We start from the raw sequence: 19,137 nt of genomic DNA on the forward strand, positions 1-19,137 counted from the left end.
GGGCCGGTGCGGCGGCTGCTGCGGGCGGGGGAGGGGGCCAGGTGTGAGGGGAGGGGACAGGAGGGACGGGGGAGGGGGCCAGGGGTGACAGGAGGGGGTCGAGACACCGAGGAGGGGGCCGGGGGGGGTTGGGGTGGTCGGGGCGAGCTCTCGGCCGAGCCGTTCCCTTTTTCCCTTCGCTTCTCCCTTTCCCTTTTCTCTTCCATTTCCCCTATTCCCTTCTCCCCTTCCCTTCTGCCCTTCCTCTCCCCTTTCCTTCTCCCCCTTCCCTTTCTCCCTTCCCTTTCTCTCCTTCCTTTCCCCAGCTTCCCTTTCTCCCCTTTCCTTTCCCCTTACCTTCTTCTCTTCTCCCTTTCCCCCTTCCCTTTTCTCCCTTGTCGCTTTCTCCCTCTGCCCTTCCCCTGTTCCCCTCCCCGGCCGGCCCGTGGCCGTGCCCGTTCCCATGTCCGCGTTCCCGTTTCCAGGCACAGGGTGATGCGGCACTGGGGTGTCGTGGGGGGCGCGGCGGCGGCGCTGGCGGCGGGGCTGTACGTGCTGTGGGGGCCCATGGGCGGCAGGAGACGGCGCCGGAGAGGTACCGGGAATGGGAATGGGGGGACAGGGAATGGGGCAGGGGGGGAGGGGGCGGCACTGGGAATGGGGGGACTGGGAATGGGGCTGCTGAGTCGCTCAACCCGTGTGCTTCTGTCTTCTACACCTCGGCACGGCACCTGTTTCTATTTTCCACTGCCAGAGGGCAGGGTTATAGAATCATAGAATCAGCTGGGTTGGAAGGGACCTTCGAGATCATCGAGTTCAACCCTTGATCCACTACCACTGCGGTTTACTAGACCATGGCACTAAGTGCCACATCCAGTCTCTTTTTAAAAATCTCCAGATGGGATATTGGGAAGACATCCTTCCCTGTGAGGGTGGTGGGGCCCTGGCACAGGTTGTCCAGAGAAGCTGTGGCTGCCCCATCCCTGGAAGTGTCCAAGGCCAGGCTGGAGCAACCTAGTCTCATGGAAGGTGTCCCTGCCTGTGGCAGGGGGTGGGACAGGATTATCTTTAAGTCCCTTCCAACCCAAACCAGTCTGGGATTCTATGAGATAACAAATAAGACTGAAATAATTTAATTTTCACACAATTATAGCACCTAACACAACATTCCTACTGACAGATGGTATGTTTTTCCCAGACTTTATGGTGTAACCGCTCACACTTCTCTTTGCAGGGCTTGTCCCAGGCCTCCTGAACCTGGGAAACACGTGTTTCATGAACTCCCTGCTCCAGGGCTTGTCCTCCTGCCCCTCCTTCATCAGGTGGCTGGAGGAGTTCACAGCCCAGTATAGGACAGAGCAGAGCAAGTCTCAGGAGCACCAACACCTTTCAGTCACTTTACTGCAGCTCCTCAGAGGTACTGGAATGTTTTCTTCTTGTGGTAAACTAAGAATAAAATATTTACCATAAACATTATAATTTTTAGCCTTTTTTCCCAAAGAAAGAAGTTCTTGTGGTTTTATTCCCTGTTTAATTTCCCTCTGTAATTTTGAACCCCTTGGCCAAGCTCAACCACCTTTCACGGAGGGGCAGAATTCTATAAAAAAAGAAATCCTTAGCAAAGAATTTAAGCATTTTTTCCCAAGATTTAAATTTTCCAAAAAATCTGGACTATTAAATGAGATACTTTGGATGATTTTGGATAAGAATATTAAAGCCTCTGAGCTCTGGGTGACTCATTTCAGACTTGTCCCTGTGCTAAATTCATCTCAGACACATCTTCAAAATGACCCATTGGCTCTCCCTGGCTTCTCTCACAGGGGTTTGGTTTAAAGGAAATCCCTTGGAAGTTCTGTCTTGAGATGTTCCTACTAAAATGGTGCCAGTTAAGATGTGCATTGAGCTGCTGTGGGGATGAGGGAGCTTTAACTTGGGGTTTGTGAGCTGTGAAATAGCGATTTCCCCCCGTTTCTGGCTCCCCTGACATCTCTCCATGCCCTGTCCCCAGCTCTGTCCTGCCAGGAGGTGACAGAGGATGATGTCCTGGATGCCAGCTGCCTGCTGGAAGTGCTCAGGATGAACAGGTGGCAGATCTCCTCCTTTGAAGAGCAGGTGAGTCAGGAACATTCCTGGTCTTACCCCTGACCAGGGATAATGGACCTGGAGCTCTGGGACCAGCTGCCCTCGGTGTCAGAGCTGAGTCCTGCTTTAAAAAGGGATGGGAAACAACCACAGGATTGAGGGATGGCATTTTCAGTTTGCTGGGATATTCCTCATGGAAAGCCTGCCTGCTTCCAGACCTCAGGATTACCTTCAGACTTGGAACAGCAGAGACAGGAATATTAAACCAGATTAAACCAGCAGAGATCCAGCCCTACCTTCCCTATGGCTGATGGATCTGTGCTTTGCTTCCAGGGATGGACTCCACTCACATTTTCCAATTTTCTTATTTGTACCATCCAAGATTTCTAACCTTTCCAGGATTTCTATTCTTTGTCAGCGTTTCCAGCCCTGGGTACAGTTGGTCAATGAACTCCATCAATATCTCACTCATAAAATACATTCTGTATTTCCAAGGATAGATTCCAATTAAGCTTTTATTGAATTCAAGGAAAACAAGAATTTGAGCTTAAATTATTTTTTACTTTTCCTCCAAGTGTTTTAGTTTCTTGTGAGTTTATATGGCCCAGAATATCTTTAATACTCTGTGCTGTTACAGAGATTTTTGGCACAACAGGTGCACAATGGGTGTAATTAATATATTTTATATATTTATATATTTATTTATATACTATTATTATTTATTTATATACTATTATTATTTGTTTATATACTATTATTAAATGGTATTATATATATTTATATTATACAACATTATTTAACAATATTTATTATATATTTATATATTTATATTACATTAATAAATACATAAGGTGGGCTCTGAGCTGTGATTTCTCCCTGATTTCTCAGGGTATTTCAGCCCTCCTGGGGTGTGTTCTGAAGTGTTTTGGTTCTCACTGTATTCCCAGGATGCCCATGAGCTGTTCCATGTCCTGACCTCTTCCCTGGAGGATGAACGGGACCGGCAGCCCCGGGTGACCCACCTGTTTGATGTGCAGGCCCTGGAGGTGACTCCTTTCATTCCATCAGCAGGAGCAGTTCCTGGAATCTACCTGGATTCCCAACTGTGCCAAGTGTCTGTTCAGAAGCTCAGGATATTTTTATTATGTTCACAAAGCTGCTCTTTGATAGAAATTAATGCGTATGTCAGGCAATTTAAAGAATTTAAAGAAAATGTCTTTGAATTTACACTGATCCCACTTTCCTGAGGGTTTTGCATCCCTAAATCCACTAAATGTAGGGATTTAAATACCAGCACAGAGCAGGAGTCCGTCTCAGCAGTTACTCTTATAATGAAAAAGGCTTGAAAACTGCAAAATGGACATTTATGGAGGTAAAATTTATCCTCCAGTTCAGTGATAAACTTGATGGAAAGTTTCTATCTCTTTTTGCCTAAAATATATACAAAGATATATAAAATCTCATATTTTAGTGCTCTGAGGCATAGAATTCTGTAGATTAATTATTCATTTTATTAACAGTGTAAATTATAAACTTGTTTTGTGCCAGGTTTTTTTGTTCTTCAAATAAAAAGAGCCACTAAAACTCCCACAGTTGTTCTAATGCCAGAAAAGCCAATTAGGGATGAAATAGAAACACATTTAATTGTTTCTAAGGTTAATGAAATCTTTTTATCTTCCTCTGTAGCAATCAGAAACAACCCCAAAGCAAATAAGCTGCAGAACAAGAGGTAGGATTTTATCTATTCTGGAATATGAATATTCATAGGGGAGTTGCTGAGTTTATTAAGGGAATAATATTAATTGTTCTTTGTCTGTATGGGGCTGAAATACACCTCAGAAATATAAATAAACCCCCATTAATTATTAGCAGCAGGCCAGAACATGCTTTGGAGCAGTTAATTTTGTTACTGTGGGGCAAAAATGTGGAATTAGACTGATGAACACGGATGTATGGAAAATAAAAGGGTAATTGCAACTTTGTGTTGCAGGATCTCTTCCCCCTGTGTCAAACCACTGGAAATCTCAGCATCCTTTCCATGGGAGGCTGACCAGCAACATGGTTTGCAAACACTGTGAGCACCAGGTACAAAACCAGCTGGTTTGATATATATATATTTATTTATTTATTCATTCAGTTTCTATCTATCTGTCTAAAATAATTGAAGGAATAAATATATATAAATATATATATATATATACATGCACATGTATAAAATGTGTGCGTGTGAAAATATCTAATATTTTATATATATGTTTTTATAATATATATTTTTATATATGTATGAAAAGGGACTTAAGTTTTCAGCTGTTTATTGTGTTGTTGGTGAGGAATGAGAATTTATCACTATTTGTCACTAAATATACTGAAGGAAATGAAGTGTGATCCATTTTGTGGGGATAAAAACTATCTCATCAAACAGAATAATAGCTGTTATCTTATATAATTTAATTAATAATTCATAATTAATAATATTACCTGACAATCCACTCCCATTGGTAGTGGTTTAGGACTCACTGTTCATTCAACAACTATTAAGATTGCAAAGGGGAATTAATTTTCAGTCCAGTTATCTGGAATGAGGAGATGGAGATAACCTGGATAAAGAAAAGAAATACAGAAAACAAATCTCATTTATAGTTCAAACTGTAGGAGTTCATTTGTCCTTTTCCTTCTCTAAACCTTGCAAAAAATTTAAAGGAGCGGGAAGAGGCCCAGTAGTGCCTTAGGCCTGGTGTTCCTGGTGCTGTGCTTGGGAAATGGGGGGTTTGGATCCCATTCCACCAGGGAATTGTGAACAGCACAGGGCAGATGTTCATCCTTTGAGAGATTGGTTGGGGTTTTTTTCTGGCCTGACCTGAGTTCTGGCTCCCTGGATATGTGGAATGTTCTCTTGCAGAGCCCTGTGAGGTTCGACACCTTCGACAGCCTGTCCCTGAGCATTCCAGCAGCTGTGTGGGTACGTATCCCCCTGCTCCAGGATCCAGCCTGTCCCCTTGGAATTGTGGCTTTCTGTTCTCTAGTGCCTTTCTCAGGTGCTGCAGCCTCAGAGTAAATTTAGAGCTACTTTCAGGAGTTTCTTTTCCTGCCCTTTTATAATCCTGTGGTGCTACTGCAGGACCTTCTCACTGATGTGTTGGTGCAAATCATCAATGAGTACAACAACAAACACAGGGACACCAGGAGGGTTTTCTGTTTCTCCTGGTGAAGGATTTGTCCTTCCTTGGATTTGATCACATCCCAAGGGCTGCTCCCCACTGTGGGAAGGTGCCCTGCAGCTGCTCTCCCAGTTCACACCTTACCCCACACGGGCTTTTCCATCCAGTGATTTCAACTGGGAATTGTTTCCATTTCTTTTTGGCTCTGATAAACTTCGAGTGCCAAAACACTGCAGATTTTGGGGGGGCAAAACGTGCAGGATATTTTTGGATTTTAACACTTTGTTATTTCATTTCTGGTAGTGGTTTGTCTTCCCAGACAGGGAGCAACTACTTGCAGTCGTGGAAGTTCTGATTCCTGCCTGCAGAGTGCACTCCTGGACAGCCAGGATTGGGATTTGGACACATGTTGTGCTATTTGGATTTTGGTTTATACCATCATTGAAGATGATGCCCTTCACCCCTGGCAGTGGGGTGGGACAGGAAGGAAGCCTAAATGCAATTAAAAGCTGTATTTCTCCTGTGTAGAGGCTCAGAGAGCACAAAGTGACCCCTGAAATGCTGGAACTAGAGAAAAATAGGAGAGGAATCTGTGATTTAAAACCCCAGTGAAGGAGTCACACAAGGAGTCACAGCTGTTCTTACAGGCTTCCATGGAAGCCAGGAAAACAGGCTTCCATGTTTTCCATGTTTAATCCAGGCTGAGGAAGGATCCCCACAATTACATTATCCATCTGCTACATTCAGAGCCATTTAGGCATTTTTTTCAAGAAATAACTGTGCAATTCTGTAGTTTCTCTGGTAAAAATTATTGAAAATCCTTTCCCAAAATTCAGTGCCTGAAATTCCTGCAAGTAACTTTGGGTTTTCTTGGCACTCAGGGCCGTCCCATGACACTGGATCACTGCCTCCATCACTTCATCTCCTCCGAGTCTGTGAAGGATGTTGTGTGTGACAACTGCACTAAAGTAGGTCGTTGGAATTTCTACAACCTTTGAACTCAGTTTTAACCCTGCTGACACAATTCTGCCTTCAGTTTTCCACTCCTTTTCCTTCATGACTCAAGGAAAGACTCTGACCTGCCTGGGATTTCAAATAGTTAACATGGAGTTCTTATCTCAGGGAATATTTTGAGGCTTTATTTATTACTACTATTACAAAACTTAAAAATATTTTATTCTGTAGTTGCCAGGTATTATTTAGATAGTATTTGGGATATTTATTTGTTCTGGTATTGTTTGAACACAAACAGAAACATCAGCTGGAGGTGGGGTTTGTTCTGGAAATGTTTCTACTTGATTTTGGTTTGGAATTCTGATCCTTTAGGGATAGGCCAGGAATTCTGAAGAAATTCCTAGGTGTAGTTAATGCCCTGAGCCCAGTTCTAGACAGACAATTTGCAGACCTGCACTATGATGTAGAATTGGACACAGCAGTAACCAAATGGCCTTATTTTATTTCCCTTCTGATTTCAGATCCAGGCAGAAGGAATTCTAAATGGACAGAGCATAGAAAACCAGAGAACAACATTTGTAAAGCAATTAAAGTTAGGAAAGGTAAGGCAAACTAACCCTCCAAACCTCCTTCTAAATCCTGTTATACAGTAACTTCTTTCTTTCATGTGTTGCTTCATGTCCATTTCTTGCTATTAGACCATTGTAATGTTTTACTTTTAAAAGTAAACTCATTTGGCAGATATTTGTGGGCATTGAGGCATCAGTTCAGCCAAACATCAAACTCTAAAGAATGTGAATATTCTACTGTTATTCAGCAAAACACTTAAATGTGAGTTTGGCTGGGTCATGGCTTGCGTTAATTCTTGATTTCATCTATTCATAACTACTTGACCTTTTTCCCCTGTGCAATCCATTAGTTATTGAGGATTACCCCATCCCAGGAATCTCTCAAGGGTCTGAACTATTGCCATGTCTTGGGGACGCTGTTGCCACTGAGCCCACACAGAGACAAGGGAACAGCTCAGGGATGCATTTCCTTGTCCCCGGGACTTCCCACCTGTTTGTTTGCATTTAAAATGTGTTCTGATCATCCTTTCCTGTGGGATGTTCCTGAAGCTGCCCCAGTGTTTGTGTATCCACCTGCAAAGGCTGAGCTGGTCAAACCAAGGCACTCCCCTGAAGCGACACGAACACGTCCAGTTCAATGAGTTCCTGGTCATGGACATCTACAAATACCGAGTTCCTGTGCAAAAATCCAGCCACAAAAACCCAGAGGAGACCCCTGGAACAAAGGATGGGACAGCAGTGAAATCTCCAGGTACTCTGCCAGTAAAATATATCAAGTATTTCTGCATTTCACTGAGAAAACATTCTGATGTGCAGAATGAACACAAGAGCAGCATCTTATCCTGGATGTGTGCAAAGAGGGCAAGGAGAAATCCCTTTCCCACCCACTGTTCCAAATCTACAGTTCAGTTTTGATAATTAAATTTTATCCTACTAAATATTAAAAAAATCAGAAAACATTATAAAAGATAGCAGAGAACTCACATGTTTTATGTTCAGAGGATGAAGGAATGTCGAATTTGGAATGTGCCTGGATTTTTCTTGTTAGTGGTCTGTTCTAAGGCCCCAGGACAAGCAGAGAAGGAATGCTGGGAATGGTGAATTCTGGAAAAACAGTTGTAAAATCCAGCTGTAGTAGGGCTGTCCTTTAGGCAGCTCAGTAATCCATTCAGTTGGGATTTTTTAAATGTGGTAATTTTTATATTTGTCATGTAAAAACAATCACTGCTGTGCTTGGATATTGCAGTCCTCTGGATCTGGAAAGGAGTGTGATGTGTGAAGAATTAAAATAAGTAAAATACAGTAATGTAAGTGCTGTTATTAGCAATATAACAGTAGCATTTAAGTTAAATCACTGACTTTCTTCTTCCTCTGGCAGAAGCAGAACAAACCCCTGGTACCAAACCACTCTTCATGAATGGTGCCTCCTCCTCCTCCTCCTCGTTTTTAATGTCCCCAGGAACTTTTCCACTTGCTGCATTCCCTGAGTGCAGGTAAGTTAGAGATTTGTACCCTGTCTGTCCTTCAAATTGCCTTCCTTTAGTCTGTCTTTGTCATGAGGCTGCACAGGCACAGAATTTAACATCAGTCCCAGCTCCTGCCCTTGTCTCTTGGCTGATTGTAGTAGTTCTTTTCTCTCCTATAGATCTCTTAGAGATTTCTTTCAAACATTTAACAAGCTGGAGATCTTTTCTAGATTTCTTTCAAACATTCAACAAGCTTGGGATCCCTTATAGATTTCCTTCAAACATTAACAAGCTTGAGATCCCTTATAGATTTCCTTCAAACATTTAACAAGCTTGGGATCTCTCATACATTTCTTTCAAGCACTGTATTTAACGAGCTTGATTTCAGCTGCACCTGCCATGGGTCTGCTTGGTAAATCACCCTTGAGGCTCCTCCTGATAATCCTTTTTTACAGAATCCCAGAATCGTTTGGGTGGGAAGGGACCTTAAAGCTCATTTAGTCCCACCCCTTGCCTTGCACAGGGACACCTCCCACTAGCCCAGGTTTCTCCAAGCCCTGTCCTTGAACATTTCCACGGGTGGGGCAGCCACAACTTGTGCTGGAAGTCCACCCGGGGAGCCACATCTCTGTTCCAGAAGCAGTTAGGGGGTGCCGCGGTGTGTGTTTTCCCCGTGCTGACGCTGTTTTCCCGCAGCGCCCCGCTGTACCTGTACCGGCTGATGGCGGTGGTGGTGCACCACGGGGACATGCACTCGGGGCACTTCGTGACCTACCGGCGCTCGCCGAGCCCGCGGGGGGCCCTGGCGGTGCCCGGGCAGTGGCTCTGGGTGTCGGATGACTCCGTGCGCCGGGCCAGCCTGCAGGAGGTGCTGGCGGCCAGCGCGTACCTGCTGTTCTACGAGCGCGTCCACGGCCGTGCCCCGCAGCGCGGCCCCGAGGAGTGACCGCGGGACAGCGGCTGCCCAAAGGCGGGACTGCAACTCGCTCAAACTCCTCCCAGCTCCACGTGGCACCTGCTCTGCAAACCCCCCCCCCCCCCCCCATCCGAGGTTCCCCTTCCCCGGGAGTTGTATTTTGTACCAAAAGTCGCCGCCCGAAGCCGTGCGGCCCCGAAGTGTGTGTGTGTGTTAGAGAAGCGTTTGTTGTGTCGGTGATTCTTGTCATCTCAGGCTTCCCAAGGCTGTGTCCCATGTCCTGACATGGCAGTTTTCCAAGGGAGATGCTCAGTCCTCCACATTTCACTGCAGGTGTTCCGGAAGGGGGAGCCCTGGGAGGGGTTGGTGGGAAGCTGCTGTTGGCAAAGGCAATGATCTAAGAAACCAAGTGCCTTGAGCTTCCTTGAACAGCTGCATTGCCACTGTCTGAGCCCACTGCATGTCCAGTGTGTCCCAGGAATGCCCCACCACCATGGGATGAACTAGTGGAATCAGATTTCCCTTGATATCCCAGCTAATCAATCTATCAAGTCAGGCATCTCCACAAACAGCCACAATCCAAAATTTTCCCCATTCACATAATTTTCCTCACTGCTTTAGTTATTTATACATCATAGAATCTGCTGATTCAAAGGGCAGTTTCCTTTTCCCAGGAGGTAATTTTTTTTCTCTATTAAGAGCTGAAAACTTAATTTATTGCTCCCTCCCTTTGGAATATAGCTGGAATCAGCACACAGATGTGGTTGCTAGTGATCAGTATTGTCATTTCCTTCAGCACTGTTGAATACCATTGCTTGTAGCATCGACTACAATTTTAATGCTGTGATTTCCAAGCTGCTGGAAGTGTTCTAGACTTGCCCTTCCCATTTTAGTGCTGGAAACTGCCATTTCCCACCACTGGACTGGGCTTGGACTGGCTGGGAGTGGGAGCTGAGCTGAGCCCTTGTCTTTGTTAAGTGGAATATCAACAATAGGATCAGCACTGGTAGGCACTTACTGATCTTGTGAAGCCAGTCTGGGAACACTGGTGTCACTGCACCAGCTCCAGGCTGGCCTGTAAATAGAAGTAAGGTGAATTCTGCTGCTCTAGACTGATGTGCAAAAAAAATAAAATCCCAAACAAAGCAAGGAAGGAGAAGCAGCAAAAATTCTCCTTTAAAATTCTCCTGCTTGTCAATCACCAGGAATAAAGTATGTAGGTTATTTTTAACTCTTTTCTATCCTTGTAAGCTTGGAGGAGAAAACCACTCATCAAAGCTTTTTCAGTGTGAAACAGCAGCTTAAGTTTTCAAATAACAACTGTCTTAATAGCTTTTTAGGGCAACTTTGTACCTCATGTGTTCATATTGCTGCCCAAAGCTCGGAGGTGTTTGGAGTTCCTCATAGGAGGCTCCAAACCAGCCAAAGCAGGAGTGGTAATGGATGGATATGCAAAACTATTTACACAACTCATCATTCCAGAGTATGGAGCACAATTCCTGTTCCAGGTAATGCTCATAGTACATAAATAGTGATAAATCCACTGCTGTACTAGTTCCTGGGACGTCTCCCTGGCTGTGCTAGGCTAGAGTAGCTTGGTTTTAACCTGTTTTAAGTTATAGAAAAACAACAAGAAAGCAAACAAAAATAATCTTGAAGGATGCAAAATGCCAAAAAAATGCCCTGGCCACTGAAGTGAGAGCTGAGAGAGCTGGAGAAGGAGCCAGCCCTCCATACTGGAAGCACTGGGGTGCAGCAGGAGCTCTGTGAAGCAGTGCAGGGGATCACCTAAAACCATCACACAAAACCTGTCCCTCCAGCAGATCAACCATTGTACCTCAGAACTCCAACCATTTCCAGTGCCAGCAGCGTGTACCCTGCAATATCCATTCTCAACACTCTGTTTAGAGGTTTTATCTGCATTTTGGAGTCCAGCTGAGCAGACATTTGGTTTAGAACACAGTCAAGCTGGAGGTGGGGCAGAGGATACGCACAGTGTGGGCCGTGTCTTGAATTTGTCAGGACAAGGACATAAAGTCACTTCTTACTGCACAGTCCCATGTATTTTCTCTTGCAAAGAGCTGCATTTGCCTTGGCTGTGAGTTGACTCTGGAAGCTCCCTCAAGGGCTATCAAGGGGAGGGATGAGTAGTCAGCATTTGATCCAGCTTTCTCTGTTAGGAAGGAGGGGATGGAGCAAATATCAGCACCTCAGTCCTAGTCCTGAGCTGTGCAAGATCCTCCCACAGCCCACTGTGAGCATCAGACCTGGGCAGGGGTTTGTGAGCCAACCCTCCCCTTGGAGGGCACTGGGATCTGTGTTTTCCAGCCAGCCCTCACATTTGGAGCTCACAGGACTCTGTGAAGGTGTTTGTGAGCCAACCCTTCCCTTTGAGGTCACAGGGCTCTGTGGAGGCACGAGGCTCAAATGCTGTTACTTGTCACAAGCTGCCATGGTGGAGTTGTTGTTAATAAAATGTAAAAAAAAATTAAGACCTCCAAGATGCCATCTATGTGTTTGGGTTATCCTTGTCTCATTTTGTGTGTTATTTAAAAATGTATATTCTGGTCAAACCACTGCACTGCTGTTTGAAGTTGCGTTTTCACTTCAGGGTATTTTTGTAACTGTACAGTAGCAATAAAAAACCAAACTTATTAAAAAAATCACCTGTGTGGGAATTGAAATAAAAATTATGTGTGGGAATGTCTTGAAACATAATGGAGCCACCACTGAAGGCCAGAGCCCACCCCTAATTCCAGAGTTAACACAGGGTTTGGTTTCCATTCTCACTCAGAACTTACCATTACTCGATTCCTCAAGACCTGTTGCTGCCTGGACAGACTTCCCTCATTCCAGCAGCTTCCCTATGAGCATGGAAGGGATGGTTTTCAGGGAGTCAGGATGGGCTCCCTAGGAAATAATTATTTAGATCCATGGAAATGGTCCAGCCCAGTTCTTCCCCAAAAGGTCATTTTTTGCTGCCTGGTTTTGGTACAAAGGACCTGAGGAAGGAGACCCTTGTGCTTCCCTGAGCACAAGGAAGACCCTCCAGCAGCAGAGGAATTCAAGCAGACAAGAGTCACAGTGACTGAAACACTCAGCCAGCCACACTGCACTCACTGTGCTCACACCTCAGCACTCCTCCATGTCAGTCTTATTTGTACTTTATTTAAATAAAAAACCAAACAATCTAAAGCTCATTGAGAGAGAATACAGGAGAGTGTCACCCGCTAAAGAGTATCAGCTTTAAATGATTACAGCTTGTGCTTTATAGTGTTTGTAAACTGTAACTCGAGGCTATGGAGTATTTTGATTTTTTAGGAGCGCTAATTAGATTAAGATCAGCTGAGAAAAAACATCTTCCTGAGCAAAACAAAGGTATTATTTACCAAAAATATTTATCAGCAGCATTTCACAGAGGGAAAGCTATCTTGGCATCGAGATCAGTGGTCACAGGCTTTATTAGCAATTACCAAGGCCACTGTCTCTCTCAGTTCAGTTTGCTCATCCAGTCCCTTGGATCACAACAGCCAGTGTTTGAACGAGGAACCAACAGGTCCATCAGGAACTAAAGCTTCTGTTTTCAGTCAGAAGTCCCTGATGGGTGGAGATTTCTCTTTCTGTCCCCAACCATGACTTTCCTGAAGGTGAGGTTGACCCTGGGGGTGATGACCCTCCTCCTGGGGGGCAGGCTGTGGTACCAGTACACGTTGGTGGGGTGGTTCATCATGAGGAGGCTGCCGTGGGCCAGCTCCAGCTTGATCCGCTCCAGGCCCCGTTTCACCCCCTTCCTCCTGCAATCCCTGTGCCGGAAGATGAAATCCCTGCACGCTCCAAAGGACACGGATGCAATGGGACTGCGGGGAACCAGCTCGCTCTCATCGTCTCGGTGCTCCCCGATGTGGTCCAGGCCGTCTTTGTACCTGTGCACAGAGCACATTCATTAGTTCCACCAACCCAGTTAAGTGAATGTCAACCCCTCAGCCGTCTGCCAGGTGCTGCACAAGCTTTTTTCATTTCATTTGAACCACAAGCTGCTTGATGCAAGTGGGAACCAGCTGTACCTGTTGATGAGGACAAAGTTAAAGGTGTGTCCTGTGACCAGAGTGATTCGCTCCCGGATGCGGTTCAGGACTGGGATCCATGGCTTGGGATGGAAGGTCACACCTGAGTAAGTGTAGGACAACTCAGGGTCTCCGTATGTCACCAACTTCCTTGGGATGTTGTGCCACGTGCCAAATATGTGCAATTTTGTCAGGTCATCTGTTCAAACAAGAAACGAGGAGGATCAAAACCAAACCCAAGTCTGCGTTACCTCTGCACAGTCCTACATTCTCCTGGATCTGCAGCTTCTGGGAATCTCCAGACAATGAGGATGTTTATGATAACCCACAAGGTGTCATCCCTGTTCCCTGTGTTTCTGTCCCGACAAAGGTGGACACTGCCTTTTTATCCCCCTTAAATGGGATAAACAGAACCAACATCCCCATCACATTCTGCCATTGAATTAATGTAACAGGACATATTTCATAAATTGCCTCTTCCAACAAACTCCAGCCACTACAGCAGGCTTATCCCTGTTCTCTTAAAACATCACTGAAACCACTTGACAAACAGTTCCAGAGGAGCAAATCCAACCCTGCAGGGTCACACCTGCATTCTCGGCTTCTCAGGGCCAGATTGTGCCAACACCAGGTGCCTGCAGAACCCTCCCCAGCTGTGCCCAGGCCCTGGGATCGCTCTGGGACTCACCTTGGCTGGGCTGGGCCAGGAAATGCTTCCCTGGGCAGGGTGGGGGGACGTGTGGGGGGACACAGAAGGACTCAGGTTGGAAAGGAGCACTGGAGCTCATTCAGGCCACCCTCAGGTCTCCCAGAACACTGTCCAGGCTCACTGCGAACATTCCCAGGGACGGAGCCTCCGGAGGTTACCTTCGAAATACTGCACCTCCTCCTCCAGCTGCTGGAAGATCTCGTCGGCCTCGGCCTTGGGGAAGAGGATGCGATAGTCACAGCGCAGCCCCTCGGCGCGGATCTGCCGCGGGGGGGGCCGGCCCGGCCTGGCCTCCTCGGGCCGCCGCCCCTGCCCGCCACCGCCCCCCGCCTGCCCGCGGGGCACCTTAACCACGAACCCATCCATGGGCGGAACCGGGAACGACGTCCCGAGGGAGGGATGGGGGAAACAGGACCCGCGGGCCGCGAATGGCCCCGCCCCCTGCCCCGGCCGGCCCCGCCCCCTGCCCCGGCCGGCCCCGCCCCCCAGCGCACGCGCGCTGTTTTGGCGCCAAACCGCCGTCCCGCCCCCCCCCGCTGGAGCCGCCGCTGCCGCCCCTCACTCAGTCATTCATTCGCTGCCTCCCTCCCTGTCTCGCTCCGCCGCTGCCATGATCGGCCAGAGGACGCTGCACTGCTTCTTCAGCCCCGCGCCGCCCAAGAAACGCGGCCGCTCCCCGGAGCCGGGAGGAGATGCTGAGGTAGCGAACGGGGGGCTGAGGGAACCGGGGGGTCTGGAGAGGGGGGAGAAGGGATAGGGGTCTGGCAGCGGCGTATGCGTGTCTGGCAGTATATATGTGTGTGTGTGTGTGTGTGTGTGTGCGCGCGCGTGTTTATATCTGGGGGGGTTCTGGCGGGAGAATGTGAGGAGGGATGTGGGGAGTAAACAGCACTTCCAAATTCCCGCGCGGCTGCACGCGCGACTGAGCTGCCAGTCAAGCGGCCACGCTCCGCCGCCGCCCAATGGGCGGTGAGAGGCGCGCTGTCGTCACGATTGCTGGGTAGAAAACCTCTCTGCCCGCCGAGGCGAGCCAATAGAAAGGAGAGGGCGCTTTTCCGCTGGCCAATAGCGAGTGGGAGTTTTTGTCTCGCGCCTGTGGGCGGGGCGCGCGCGGCTCGGCGGCCAATGGGGGCGCGCTCGGTGTTTTGCCGCGAGCGCGCCGCGTGCGGAGGGGCCGCCCCGGGGCGGGGCTTGCCCAGCCATGGCCGTGCTGGTTCCGCGGCTCCGGCCGCGCCCGCTGCTCTCCCGCATCTTCCCCCTCCTCCCTGCCCGCTGCTTCCAGGTGAGCGCCGCCAAGAAGGCGAAGGCGTCGGGAGACGAGGCGGGCGCGGCGCCGTCGCTGAGCGAGGAGCAGCGGGAGCGCATCCGCAGGAACAAGGAGGCGGCGCGGCAGCTGCTGGCGCAGCGGAACGTGCCGCCGGGCTTCGCGGACAGCTGGCGGCGGCAGCTGGCCGGGGAGTTCTCCAAGCCATACTTCGTGGAGGTGAGTGAGCGGCCCCCGTGCCCCTCCCCGAGCGGGCGCTGCGCCCCCTCGGCCCCCGCTGAGCCGTCCTTTGCCCCCCCAGCTCATGGCGTTCGTGGCCGAGGAGAGGAAGCGCTACACGGTCTATCCGCCCCCCGAGCAGGTCTTCACCTGGACGCAGATGTGCGACATCTGGGATGTGAGTGGAGCTGCAGGGGCTGGGGAGGGGGATTCGGGGTCTCTCACCATGAAAATGCAGGTTGGGTGCCCAAGCACATTAGTTTAGTGTTTTATCCCTTAAACTTCAGTCCCACGGGATGTGGATGTTGTTGTTTGTCTCACCTAACTCGTAAATTCTGCCTTCCCTTTCATCTCTGATACCATAACAGGGTTTTATTGTTTTATTACCCACACAGGCCACAGAATTTCCTTTGAACACATAACTGCACTTTTGATCTTTTTCTAGTCTTTCCAGCTTTATCTACTTCATAGTTTTTGGATCTCGTACATCCTGTGTTCTTTTAATTGATCTGTAGTGAACTATAATTAAAAGAAGACACCATAAAGACACCTTTTTTTTCCTACTCTTTTGGGAATAAAGCTGATTTCAATTCAGTGCTAACCAAGGTCTGTTTTCAGGTGAAGGTTGTAATTTTGGGACAAGATCCATACCATGGCCCTAACCAAGCTCATGGGCTCTGCTTCAGTGTCCAGAAGCCTGTTCCACCTCCCCCCAGGTAGGACAATTAGCAAAATCCCTTTTGGTCACAAATTATTTGCAGTTCTGTGTTGCTCAGAGCTGGGAGCCAGAAAATTGATGTGAAGAGTTGTGCAATTACTTAAATTTGAATTGTGCATTGACTGGAAAAAAACATCACTGCAAAATATGGGTAATTCTGTATAATTTGGTGATATTCTGGATGTAAGTTTGCATTTCCAGTTGTGCTGAGACCTCATTAAGATTCCAGCCAGACACACAAAGGGAGTCCTCAGTGCCCTGCTTCTACAAATTGCTTTATTATCTTAAATAATAAGACTAAAATCAATACCTTCTTGCCTGGTGTAAGAGCAATAAGTGATGCTGCTTGGTCTTGTCTTTAAATGTGAATGTAAAAAAAAAATCATGGTGTTTTTTGTTTGCAGTTTAGAAAATATTTACAGGGAGCTCTCTACAGACATCGAGGGCTTCACTCATCCTGGCCATGGGGATCTGACAGGCTGGGCCAAGCAAGGTGAGCTCAGAGACACTCAATGATCTGGTCACTGTGGAGCAGGAAAAAAAGCCAGTCTAGAAAACAGACCTGTGGCTGGAAATGATTCATTTGTAGGACAGAAAATCAGTTCTGAGTAACTGTTGTTTGACAGGTCCCTTAGAATGAAAATTGAATTTGTTTCTGAAGGGAAACTGGAAAAAGCAGTTAGAATTATAAAATCCTGGAATGGTTTGGGTTGGAGGGACCTTAAAGCTCATCCCGTCCCAACCCCTGCCATGGGCAGGGACACCTTCCACTATCCCAGGTTGCTCCAAGCCCCGTCCAGCCTGACCTTGGACACTTCCATGGGTGGGGCAGTCACAGCTTCTCTGGGAACCCTGTGCCAGCCCCATCTTCTCACCTCTCCAGTCTTCCAGGTCCCTATGGATCCATCCCTTCCCTGCAGGATGTGACCCCACAACACAGCTCAGTGTCATCAGCACCTTGCTGAGGGTGCCCTCCATCCAGCCTGGCCTTGGACAATTCCAGGGCTGGATTAACACTTGATTTCTTGTTTCCCCCCCGTCCATGTGGTGTATTTCCCAGGAGTGCTGCTGCTCAACTCTGTGCTCACTGTGAGGGCTCACCAGGCCACATCCCACAGGGAGCGGGGCTGGGAGCAGTTCACGGATGTCGTGGTGTCCTGGCTCAACAAGAACCTGAACGGGCTCGTGTTCATGCTGTGGGGAGCCTATGCCCAGAGGAAAGGCAGCTCCATCGACAGGGTACAGCCTTTCCCTGATTTTCCCTCAGTTTGGTGGACACTAGAGGGCACTTTCCTTACAGGACTGGGAATTTTGCCTGCCTGAATTCTGTGAATTAAGTGACCCTTCTGCTCCAGCTTAGCCTTTTCCAGAATTGAGCAAGCAAACTGGAGCAAGTGTAACCTCCTGTTGTCAGCAAACTGTCCCACTGGGGATAGAGCTGTTTTTCCTAGGAAAAGGCTCATGAATCAGTGTGAAATTTGCTATTGGGAAACGACTGGGGCATTGCTGCTTTACACAGTCCATCTCTGCTCAGTGGGACAGAAGTCTCAGCCTTCATGGCTGGTTCTTTGGTGTCAGGCTGGTATTGGAGGAGGTGTAGAGGGGAAGTCACATTTGGGTGGTGCAGGAGGAGGAGTGGAGGGGAAATCACATCTGCCTGGGGCAGGAAATCACATCTGCCCAGGGCAGGAGCAGCCAAAAACATGCAAATCTAACGGGCGGTTTCCTCCAACGTTCGCAGAAGCGCCACCACGTCCTGCAGACGGTTCATCCCTCGCCCCTCTCGGTCAACAGAGGGTTTTTTGGCTGCCAACACTTCTCCAAGACAAATGAATTCCTCAAGAAATATGGGAAGAAGCCCATCGACTGGAAAGCACTCTGAGCACCTCCCGGGTGTCAGGATTGGGAGCAGCCCCTGTGTCAGGGGTTGGCTCATTTCTCAAAAACTTCTGCTGACCTGAGAATTGTTCTTTGGATGTTGATCAATGAACAAATGCCTAAACTTTCATTTTATGTATATTCTAAAATGTTTATTTTTCAAGAGCACGTTGGAGTCCTTGATAGGCAAGTCTGCTCTTGGAGCAGGTCTCAGCTTCATTTGGAGCAAAAAAATGCCCAAACACCAGAGTTCTGTATCACTTTGTGGTTGTTGTAATGGGAATATTTTTTCAGGCTCTGGTGAAGGGATGTCACTTCTTACGGGTGAAGCTGCTCAACTTTTGTACATGCCCTGCTGCCTCCTGCCTCTTTGCCTCCCAGGCAGATCCAGGTTTCCTCTTTGGGGGTTTGGAGCTGACTCCCTGTGAGGAAAAGAAAGATGCTTTTGGTTTTTGGCTTTTTTCTACAGATTTGTTACAAAAATGGCCTCTTGGGGCTGTAAAGACAATACACTGTCAGGAGTGTTACTTGGTGTATCCATACTCTAAAGATTTTGGGATAAATCCTCCCAGCAGCCAAGGGAAGGCTGTGACCAAGGCTCTGGTCATGGTCTTGAGGTTTTTTTTGGCATTTAGAGAGGAAAATCAGTTTTTAGGTTCTTCCTTGGTGTGTAGATCACCTGGATGATGGTGAGCTGTGCTGACCATGAACCTGGGGGTACCTGCTGATGGCAGCAGCAAAGATTTGTTCATCAGCATCTCCCAATTGATGGGCTGATAGTTTCAAATTATTTCAGATATTTTAAAGTCTTAGAGGGAACTTTGTGTTTTGCCACCTTAGAAGCAAATTAAAGTTTCAAGCTACTGTTAGCAATAACTATTGGGACTTCCAGGATGAAGTGATGGACTTCACAGTCCTGGGTTTCCAGCTCATCTTTGACTTTGTAGTTCCTTTTAAAGGAAGTGAAGTGCCCTTTTTGTTTGGAAATTACATCAGTTTTTATAGAGTATCCCTGTAAACCTTCCTTTGGTATTTGCTCTGAGGTAACACTATCAACAGTGAAGTTTACACTGTCTATGGCCTTGCTGTATATTTTGTTTGCTTGTTTTTTTCCCCCAGTTTGTTTGTTTTTTTTAAATAAAAATGACATTGTTTATGTGG

The 19,137-nt window shown here is 47.5% G+C and overlaps 3 protein-coding genes across 3 annotated transcripts; 2 read left to right on the forward strand and 1 right to left on the reverse strand.

Annotated features, from left to right (window-relative positions):
• The first annotated feature begins 356 nt into the window (after window positions 1-356).
• USP30 (ubiquitin specific peptidase 30) lies at window positions 357-11,781 on the forward strand. Its single transcript, XM_027652168.1, has 12 exons — window positions 357-574; window positions 1,214-1,396; window positions 1,988-2,091; window positions 3,009-3,107; window positions 3,748-3,790; window positions 4,052-4,146; window positions 4,961-5,020; window positions 6,101-6,187; window positions 6,695-6,775; window positions 7,292-7,493; window positions 8,121-8,235; window positions 8,905-11,781. Exons 1-12 carry the CDS (start codon window positions 475-477, stop codon window positions 9,152-9,154), a joined length of 1,419 nt encoding a protein of 472 aa, XP_027507969.1. The 5' UTR covers window positions 357-474; the 3' UTR covers window positions 9,155-11,781.
• Window positions 11,782-12,272: 491 nt separating this feature from the next.
• ALKBH2 (alkB homolog 2, alpha-ketoglutarate dependent dioxygenase) lies at window positions 12,273-14,327 on the reverse strand. Its single transcript, XM_027652169.1, has 3 exons — window positions 14,056-14,327; window positions 13,189-13,387; window positions 12,273-13,047 (listed from the first exon to the last, which is right to left on the reverse strand). The coding sequence occupies exons 1-3, from the start codon at window positions 14,261-14,263 to the stop codon at window positions 12,708-12,710; spliced, it is 747 nt and encodes a 248-aa protein (XP_027507970.1). The 5' UTR covers window positions 14,264-14,327; the 3' UTR covers window positions 12,273-12,707.
• Window positions 14,328-14,415: 88 nt separating this feature from the next.
• On the forward strand, window positions 14,416-19,132 carry UNG (uracil DNA glycosylase). The gene is made up of 7 exons (XM_027652013.1): window positions 14,416-14,597; window positions 15,180-15,380; window positions 15,463-15,558; window positions 15,999-16,096; window positions 16,503-16,591; window positions 17,159-17,337; window positions 17,840-19,132. Exons 1-7 carry the CDS (start codon window positions 14,508-14,510, stop codon window positions 17,978-17,980), a joined length of 894 nt encoding a protein of 297 aa, XP_027507814.1. The 5' UTR covers window positions 14,416-14,507; the 3' UTR covers window positions 17,981-19,132.
• The last annotated feature ends 5 nt before the right edge of the window (window positions 19,133-19,137 follow it).

This window comes from Corapipo altera, unplaced genomic scaffold (genome assembly GCF_003945725.1).
Source record: "Corapipo altera isolate COAL_440 unplaced genomic scaffold, ASM394572v1 67, whole genome shotgun sequence".
NCBI classification, from domain to species: domain Eukaryota; kingdom Metazoa; phylum Chordata; class Aves; order Passeriformes; family Pipridae; genus Corapipo; species Corapipo altera.

Bases quoted from the DNA above. Each gene is read 5' to 3' on its own strand.
- UNG (XM_027652013.1), top strand. From the start codon at position 14,508: ATGATCGGCCAGAGGACGCTGCACTGCTTCTTCAGCCCCGCGCCGCCC. The intron at 14,598-15,179 runs GTAGCGAACGGG...CGCTGCTTCCAG, and splicing joins AGCCGGGAGGAGATGCTGAG to GTGAGCGCCGCCAAGAAGGC. The intron at 16,592-17,158 runs GTGAGCTCAGAG...TGTATTTCCCAG, and splicing joins GACAGGCTGGGCCAAGCAAG to GAGTGCTGCTGCTCAACTCT.
- ALKBH2 (XM_027652169.1), bottom strand. From the start codon at position 14,263: ATGGATGGGTTCGTGGTTAAGGTGCCCCGCGGGCAGGCGGGGGGCGGT. The intron at 13,388-14,055 runs GTAACCTCCGGA...TTGTTTGAACAG, and splicing joins GGAGGTGCAGTATTTCGAAG to ATGACCTGACAAAATTGCAC. The intron at 13,048-13,188 runs GTACAGCTGGTT...CTCTGTGCACAG, and splicing joins AACTTTGTCCTCATCAACAG to GTACAAAGACGGCCTGGACC.
- USP30 (XM_027652168.1), top strand. From the start codon at position 475: ATGCGGCACTGGGGTGTCGTGGGGGGCGCGGCGGCGGCGCTGGCGGCG. The intron at 1,397-1,987 runs GTACTGGAATGT...CCCTGTCCCCAG, and splicing joins TTTACTGCAGCTCCTCAGAG to CTCTGTCCTGCCAGGAGGTG. The intron at 3,108-3,747 runs GTGACTCCTTTC...CTTCCTCTGTAG, and splicing joins TTGATGTGCAGGCCCTGGAG to CAATCAGAAACAACCCCAAA.